General features: G+C 33.9%; 1 protein-coding gene across 1 annotated transcript in view; it reads right to left on the bottom strand.

Annotated features, from left to right (window-relative positions):
* Window positions 1–6240: 6240 nt before the first annotated feature.
* LOC105625002 (histone-lysine N-methyltransferase SETMAR-like) overlaps window positions 6241–9341 on the bottom strand; it is a 7098-nt gene continuing 3997 nt past the window's right edge. The window contains exons 2-3 of the mRNA XM_012206342.1: window positions 6583–6822; window positions 6241–6486 (exon numbers count right to left, since the gene is read on the bottom strand). Of these exons, the coding sequence (XP_012061732.1) occupies window positions 6241–6486; window positions 6583–6822 (486 nt within the window). The remainder of the gene's footprint in view (window positions 6487–6582; window positions 6823–9341) is intronic.

Below are 9341 nucleotides of genomic sequence, written 5' to 3'. Positions count from 1 at the left end.
AAAACTAGACATGATTACGAAAGAAAAAATGTATGTTGTTGTATGAAATTGCTGATGATATGGTTAATGTTGACAGATGTCAAACACATAAAAAAAAGTGTGTTGTGTGCCTAGAGTAGTTTTGTACGTTCACTAATGCCACCTATGAGTAAACAGCGGATTACACCTGGATTAACTTTATACACCTGGTACTCACACAAAAACACACACGCATGCACGCGTGCATGGCAGAAGAGGATTGAAGTCGCTAAATACCATAGGAATGACAAACTGTGAAATCCCAATCAAGGAATGTTAAGCGGATTATATCTCTATGTGATGCATTCTGGATAGTGTTAAAATAATCCGCGATCTTTACATGAAGAACGTACTTATTTGTTAGTTTCTGGCTAAAATCATCATTCTTCACTTATTAATCTTAATAATGTATATGTGAATATCGTCATTTTTAACAATATTTAAGCAATTCTATCAATGTTCCCAATACTTCCCAGACAAACGATTGTTATAATACTTCCTATTCTCTAAGCATCTAAACAATGATTTTTTAAGGTCTATTAAGGTGGCGGAAATCGACACATTTTTTACAGCCTCCTTTACTCGGAATGTGTAAATATATACCGATTATTTTTCAATCTTAAAACATCCTAAACGGAAACAGAATATTAATGTCACAAATGCATTTGATAAACAATTAATAACGCTAATAAACATCATTAAAACATTGTAAATAATTTATTGTTAAAAATATTACTTCAATCGAGATTCGAATCTTTCGAATTTTCTACATAAGATCATAGGTTTAAATCTCTGCTGAGATATTTTTTACAATAAACTATTTACAATGTTTTAAAGGTGCTTATTATATTCAATTTAATAATATTTAAATTTAATAATATTCAATTGCTTGTTAAAATTTTATGTATTATTTCGACTTTAGTTTAGGGCAATGTTTTGAAACTGCCCTGACAAATAATCGGCACACTATTTGCTTGAAACTAAAATGTTAAATTAAATTTACTGAAAATTGTGTAAATTCATATAAAATATTATTATTGGATAGGGACTAAAATCCGCCATGACCGAATAGAGTATTTTTTACTATTTTTATATTTACTTTTATATTTACTTTCTGTTTTTATTACAATTTGTACAATACGTATAATATGTATGGATTTATTACCGTAATAGAAGCACATATCGTTCTTGGCGAATAATTATCTTTTAGTACCAAACTCTTCCCCCACAATCCCATTTCTCCTGTTAAGAATAGGTCGCTCACTTCTATTGAACCTGTTTGATTTGTTGGCAATTCCAGAGGCCCGACTTTCTCTGTCAAATCAATCATACTGTAAATAAAATAAAATAACATGATAATAATGAAAATAATAATAAATTATTAAATAAAAGTTACAACAGAAGAGGCTTCATAAGCTTCTCAGTCTTATTTGAATTTTAATCTGAAATATCAGGTATGTTCTATTATTGTAATATAAATAAAATAAATATTGAATCAAAGCCCATTGAGATGGAACAATCCATAACATGATGCTTTTTCGAGTCAAACATAGGATATTGGTGTGAAATAAGATTTATTTGTTCACATAATATCTTAAAACCAAACGTTTCGATCCTAGATTCGAATCCTTTTCAACGTAATTCGAACAAAATCATTGAAATCATTCTGGCTGTGCTACAATAGTAACTAAACCGTCAATTACATTAACTAAATACAATAACGCATTACAGAATTAACAGTCTACTGTATCAAAATTCGTATAAATGAATACATAATTAGATTTTTGACTTCCATGATTTTCATTAAGAGTATAAACTTGATACAATATGTCAGCCATTCGAACATTACGATACATCTAAACAATTCTTTATCATCGTTCATATAGCAACTCAAACATATAAGAGAGAATATTGCGAGGGGCTACTTACCTACGAAATCAACTAATGGAATTCAACAAATGAAGCATTTAAACATTTTCTTAATTTCAAGCTTTAAAATCGATAAACTAAAAATCAAACAAGAAACTATCATCGTATTCTCGATCGCGTGTCTCAAATTCTTTTGAAAAACAAATAAAATCACTTTGAAATCACGTTGAAATAACATGAATACAAGAAATCGGAAATCATGTTCTCCGTATCAAAATCCATTCTTGGAATGTCAATATCGTGAACATTGCAGTTTACTTCATTAGGGCGTGGAGCAGCCTGATACTGAGCTGTTCCTCCGGACCATTCCTTTTATTACGCTATTTGTTAGAGTGGTGGGGAAAGAAGACAATTGTAGATAGGGGGGAGGTGGGGGAAATTGATCTTTAATAATCGGGAGAATGACTTTTCATATTTTATTTACGCAGCTATTATCTTTATTTAAATTGTTAGGGTTATTTTTGTTATTTTTGTATCTTTATGGCTTCTCTATACTTTCTTGAAAAATATGATGTTGATCGTTTTGTCACAGTATTTGATGTTCCATTTCGACGTTGTGTTCTGATAATGCTGACTGCGACTTTTAGCCTGACATCACATTGACATCATGTTCTTTTATCTATAGGTTGACTATTCTCCCGGTTTCTCCAATATATACTTGCTCGCAAGAACAAGATATTCTGTATACTCCTGCGGAGCTGAATGGAGGTCTTTGATCTATAGGATTTTTTAACATTTGTACTATCTTTGGGGGGGGGGGGTTTGAAAATAGTTCGAATATTGTATTTGTTTAATATCCTGCTAATTATTGCTGTAATCCTGCGATTTGTTGTTCCTTTGACATATGGGAAAATGTATAGGATCCTTTCGTCTGATTGTGTGTCAAAGACCGTTGTCTTGTTTGCATGTTTATTGATTATTTTGATTATGTCTTTTTTGTCGTGTCCGTTTTTCTATAAAGTTAGTTTTAGGTTGAATTCTGTCTGTAGATGTAGATGTCTTTGTCGTAGAGATTCTTCGTTTTTGTAGAGATTGTGAAAGCTCTATGTATAAGTGAGTTGATTACAGACTGTTTTTGTGCTGGATAATGGTGCGACTCGGCATGTAGGTATCTATCTATATGTGATGGTTTTCTGTATACTTGGCTTAAGATATCGTCAGCTTTCTTAGAGACAAGAACATCTAGGAAGGAAAGTTTCCGTTTTCCTCTATGTATATAATGAAGTGGATACTTGGATGTTGATTGTTGAGGAAAATAAGGAATTTACGGAATTCGGCTCTGTTGTGTCTCCATATCACGAATATATCGTCTGCATAACGGAACCAAACTTCTAATTTTTGGAGTGTTTTTTTGAGAGTCTCTTTCTCAAAATGCTCCATGAATGTTTGTGATTACAGAAGAAATAGGAGAGCCCTTTGCCGCTCCTGAAGTTTGTTCATAAAATTGATTGTTATAGGAGAAGTAAGTGGTTGTTAAGCAATGCTCTATTAACGGGATGAGGTCTCGGAGGAGACCTTCATGTGAAATCTTTATTATGGTTAATGTGTCTTTTATTGGGACTTGTATAAAAAGAGATTTTATGTCGAAACTTACAAGTAAGTCTGTGAGACGTATTTTTGGGTTTTTTGGATCTTTTATCCATTGAGTTGATTATGTATGATTCGGATTTTCCAATAAAGAATTGTAGTGTTACTAGGAAACAGGATAAATTGTATGTCAAGGAATGTATGGCACTGACAATCGATCTAAAAGGAATGTTTGGTTTGTGTACTTTTGGTAGTTCGTATAATCTTGATGGGAGAGAATTTGTATGTTTTAATGTTGATTTAGTTTTACTAGAAATAATTTCTCCATTAATATCTTGGTGTTTTGTGCTATTATATTAGTTGGATAGCTTTATCAAGCTTTTTATATGTTTTGTCCGAGACAAAGTTCTTCATCTTTTTCTTAGTCTGATGTGTTCATGACTGTTGTGGTGTTGTCTTTGTCGGTTGGAAGCACGATGATGTCTGTTCAGGTCTTAGAGGGCCAATCGCTCTTGCCATAATATTTGAAAGAGGGGACTAAATCAACATTAAAACATTGTGTACCAAAAGTATACAAACCAAATATTCTCCTCAGACCGATTGTCAGCGCCGTACACTCTTCGACATACACTCTTCGACAACTTATCTCCAACTTATTCCTAGCATAAACACTACAATCCTTTACGGAAAATCCGAATCACACATAATCAACTCAATGGACTTCATACAAAAGATCCAAAAAATCCGACTACGTTCCACAGATCTATTTGTAAGTTTCGACAAAGAAATCCCTTTTTATACAAATCTCATAAAAGATATATTAAACATAACAAAGGTTTCACTTGAAGTCCGTTCCGATCTTTTGCCGCTAATAGAGGGCAATGGGCTCTTTTATTTCTCCTGTAATTGCCAACATCTTCATGGAGCATTTTGAGAAAGAGGCCCATAGGAAAATACCCAAAATATCAGAAGTTTGATTCCATTATATAGACGATACATTCGTGATGTAGAGACACGGCAGAACCGAGCTCCGAATAAATTCTTCAGCATCCAAATATTACTTCACTATAAATATAGAGGAAAAAGGAAAATTCACTCTAGATGTTCTTGTCTCTAAGAAAGCTGACGATATCTTATGTCATCAAGTGCACAGAAAATCAACATACATAGATAGATACCTACACGCCGAGTCGCATCACCACTCAGCACAAAAACAGTCTGCATTCAATTCACTTGTACATAGCTTTCGCAATCTTTGACAAAGAACATTTACAGACAGAAATCACCTAAAACTAGCCTTACAGAAAAACGGACACGACAAAAAAGACATAACCAAAATAATCAATAAATATACAAAACAACGGTCTTTGATACAATCAGACGAAAAGATCCAATCCATTTTCCCATATGTCAAACGAACAACAAATCGAATTAGCAGAATATTAAACAAACACAATATCCGAACTATCTTCAAACCCAAAAAGATAGTACAAATCTTAAGAAATCCTATAGATCAAAGACCTCTATTCAGGAGATTGCTCCGCAGGAGTATATAAAATATTTTGTTCCTTGGGAATATATACTGGAGAAATCGGGAGAATAGTCAATTTACGGATAAAAAAAGAACACCAACGTGATGTCAGGCTAAAACACATCACGTAGTCAGAACACAACATCGAAACAGGACATCAAATACTGTTTGACAAAACGATAGTCAACATTACATTATACTTTCCAAGAAAGTATAGATATACAATATATGCCATAGAGATACAAAAACCCTAACATATAAATAAATAAAGATAATGGCTACAATATAAATAAAAGATGGAAAATCATTTTCCCGGTTATTGAAGATCAATCGATTTCCATCATCTTCCCCCCCCTCCCCTTCTCTCATCCACAATTCTCTTCTTTCCCCCATTCAACAAATAGCGTAATATAAAAGGAACGGTCTGGAAGAACAACTCAGTATCAGGCTGCTCTTCGCCCTGATGAAATGAACTGCAAATTTTACAAAACGTTGGCATTCCAAAAATGGATCTGGAAAAAATCCGCGAAACGCATAATCTTTATAAATCTATGTCTATATGTATCCTATTATAATTATTCAATTTATTAATACCTTTGTACGCTATTTATTAGAAAATTTCTAAAAATTAAATTGTATATAGATTACGAATAAAAGCTGGATGTCGAGTGCTAAATTTATATTTAATATTTAAACATACATAAGAATATATAAAAGATAAGCGTTTTAACCTTCATTAGGTCATTCTTAGGTCATTCTTAGTGTAACATGTAGGAGTTAAAAATAAAAAAAGTTCCATTCACTACCAAATCGGTTAACAATAAAATTTAAATTATGTATAGAGAGTTACAATATCCGAACCACTTTTCTCTTCGTTTTTGATATTTCCGTTATTATCCAGTATTGCTTCATCATGGAAATATCCAAATCGATCATTACAATTTTAAGAAAATTGTTCTGTTCATTTTTTGCGTCTATTACTAATAGACGCAAGATATTCAATCGCAATCTGCTTCACACTATACATTTATATATTTTTATTGAATTTATATATTGGGTTGTTCAAAAAATCATTGCGTTTTTTTCATTTGATTTTCAGGTGTGTTTATTTAATATACGTAATGAACATTAATCAATATATTGGCCGTTTTGTTTGATGACCTTCTGCCATCTCTCGGGCAACTTCATAGAATCACGTTCATAAAACTTCCCATCCTTCTCTGTGAGAAACTTGTCTAGGTGCTGTTTGATGAAATCTTCAGACGTTTTAAGGAGTTCTGCAAGGAGCGAAAGAGATGGAAATCTGATGGTGTAAGGTCTGGGCTATACGGTGGATGTGGTAACACATTCCAACCATGTTGCAATTTTTGTCGAGTGATCAAACTTGTGTGTGGTCTCGCATTGTCGTGGTGAAACACCACACCCCCCCGACTGATTAGTTCCGGACGTTTCTGTGCGATGGCATCACTTAATTTCTGCAGCTGTTCACAGTAGACATCGGAATTAATCGTTTTGTTCTTTGGAAGTAGCTCATAGAAGACTGATCCCTTCCAATCCCATTACATTGACAGCATTACCTTTTGATGGATTTCCGCTTTTGCATGCCTTTCCGGTGCTTTATTTCGCTTACTCCAACTTCTTTTTCGGCTGACATTGTTGTAAACAATCCATTTTTCGTCGCCCGTGATCATACGCTTCAAGAACGGATCGTTTTCTTCGCGTTTGATGAGTTGATCGCAAACGTTCATGCGATTCGTCAAATGAATTTCTTTCAACTCATGTGGTACCCAAACATCAAGCTTCTTTACGAAGACTAGCTATTTCAAATGGCCATGAACACTTCCAACGGACACTTTTAGAGCAATAGCAAGCTCCCGAACCATTGAATGCTTGTACCTTTCATTTCATTAATCTTGTCAATCATGTCGTCAATCTTGGAAGGAGCGATGAGCGTCTTTGACTGAAAAATCATCATCACGGAATCGGGCGAACCAGTTCTGGCACTGGCGTTTTTTGTCGTAAACTCGACGCAACTTTTCCCTTGCTTCAGTTGCTTTCTTCCCTTTTTTGAAGTAATAAAACAGAATATGGCGAATATGTTCTTCAAAATTCTCCATATTCGAACCACAAAACTCGACCGAATCGCGTCAAATTTTTTTTGGTTTTAGGTTTAGACAACAAAACGCGTGTAAACATTTGACATTCATGTCACGTTCGCATACAAATAAACGTGGACAACATCATCTATTGGAAAAAACGCAATGATTTTTTTAACAATCCAATACATTTTTATATTCTGACTGAATTTATATTTTAACTGAGTTCGTATTTTAACTTTGGACTATACAACTTGCTTTATATTTTAAGATTGATTGGTTTACTATTCCTATAGTTTTCGACTTTTCTTTAATACATTTTAATTATGACACAATAGTAACAAGCGTTTACTTTCTACATAAATTTTTCTAATTATTAATAAGAAGGCTATAACACTTCTGATACGAAGAAGACTTCTCAAACTTATCAACTTAATAACATACAATAAGAAGAATGTCTGTTATTCGAACGACTATTATCTGTATATTTTTTTCATTATTTGTAAGCCATTTATTATTTAAATTTTAATTTTATTAAACCGTTTAGAATTTGAATTTCAATAATTAAATTATGTTCTATACATTACTTTAATTACGAAGCACCATCACGATCTGAATGTTAAGATGTTGAACTATTATATATATTCATATAAATAAATTAATTTCAGAAATAATAATTGCGTTCCGATAGTTGTTGGACTTTCAATGCAATTAATCAAAATTAATATTCCCCCCAAATTTCTCAAATTTTAAAAACTCTAATAAACTTATTGCGAAAAATATTGTCTCGGCAGGGAGTCGAACTCGGATTTCTTGCATTCCGTGCGAGTGTCCTAAGCCTTTAAACCACCAAGACCTTAGCAATATTTCTCGCAATAATCAATATAGAGAATTACGCATTGTAGGCGAATGTGTATAAATAACATTGAAACAAGTTTATGTTAAATACATTACTTTAAATACAAAGCGTCACTACGATTTGAATATTAAGATGTTGAACTATTATATATATTCATATAAATGAATTAATTTCAGAACACTCACCTACAATATGTTATTGCGAGGAATATTGCTAAGATCTCGATCTAAAGGCTTAGGACGCTCCCACGGAATACAAGAGATGAGATAATATTTCTCACAATAAGTTTATTACAGTTTTTTAAATTTGAGAAATTTGGATGGAATATTAATATTTCTGATTGTTATTGTATTTCTGATTATTAATATTTCAGATTGATTGCGTTGAAAATTCGACAATCATATCGGCACGCAATTATCATATTTGAAATTAATTCATTTATTAGGTGTACAACTTTGCTTCCGCCGTTTTTTTTCCGAAATTCGAGGCTTTATTGTAAAAAACTGGTTATACATTTATGATTCAAAGTATTGTCCATCGCTGACCACTACTTTTTCCCATCTTTCGGGTAGCGTACGAATCCCGCGTCGAAAAAACTGGTCATCTTTTGAGGCTATCCACGAATCGATCCAATTTTTTACTTCTTCATAAGACCGGAAATGCTGGTCAGCCAGGCCGTGTGCCATTGATCGAAACAAGTGATAGTCAGAGGGAGCAACGTCTGGAGAATACGGCGGGTGGGGTAGGACTTCCCATTTCAACGTTTCCAAGTATGTCTTGACCACTTTCACAACATGGGGTCGAACATTGTTATGCTGCAAAATTACTTCATCGTGTATCTCTCGTTGTATTGCGGCGGTTTGTCTTTCAATGCTCGGCTCAAACGCATCAATTGCGTTCGATACCGATCGCCTGTGATTGTTTCAGTCGGTTCAGTTTTAACAGTTCATAATACATTTATATTACACTATTATACAGCCGAGCTGATCCCACCAAATACAGAGCATGACCTTGGAGCCGTGAATATTCGATTTGGCCGTCGACGGGGAAGCATAGCCGGGAACTCCCCATGATTTTCTGCGCTTGGGATTATCGTAATGAACCCATTTTTCGTCCCCAGTGCGATGCAGAAATCCCTTCCGTCTTTGCCTTTCAAGCAGCTGTTCACAAGCAAACAAACGCCGTTCAACATCTCTCGGCTTCAATTCGTACGGCACTCAATTTCCTTGCTTCTGAATCATTCTCATGCTTTGAGGCGTTTTGAAATGGCTTGTTGAGTCACTCCCAATGATCGTGCCAATTCTTCTTGATTTTGACACGAGTCTTGCTCAAGTAATGCCTCCAATTCTGCATCTTCGAAAACCTTCTCTCTTCCTCCGTT

This window comes from Atta cephalotes (genome assembly GCF_000143395.1).
Source record: "Atta cephalotes unplaced genomic scaffold scaffold00101, whole genome shotgun sequence".
NCBI classification, from domain to species: Eukaryota; Metazoa; Arthropoda; class Insecta; order Hymenoptera; family Formicidae; genus Atta; species Atta cephalotes.
This window is presented reverse-complemented; position numbering and strand designations above follow the sequence as displayed.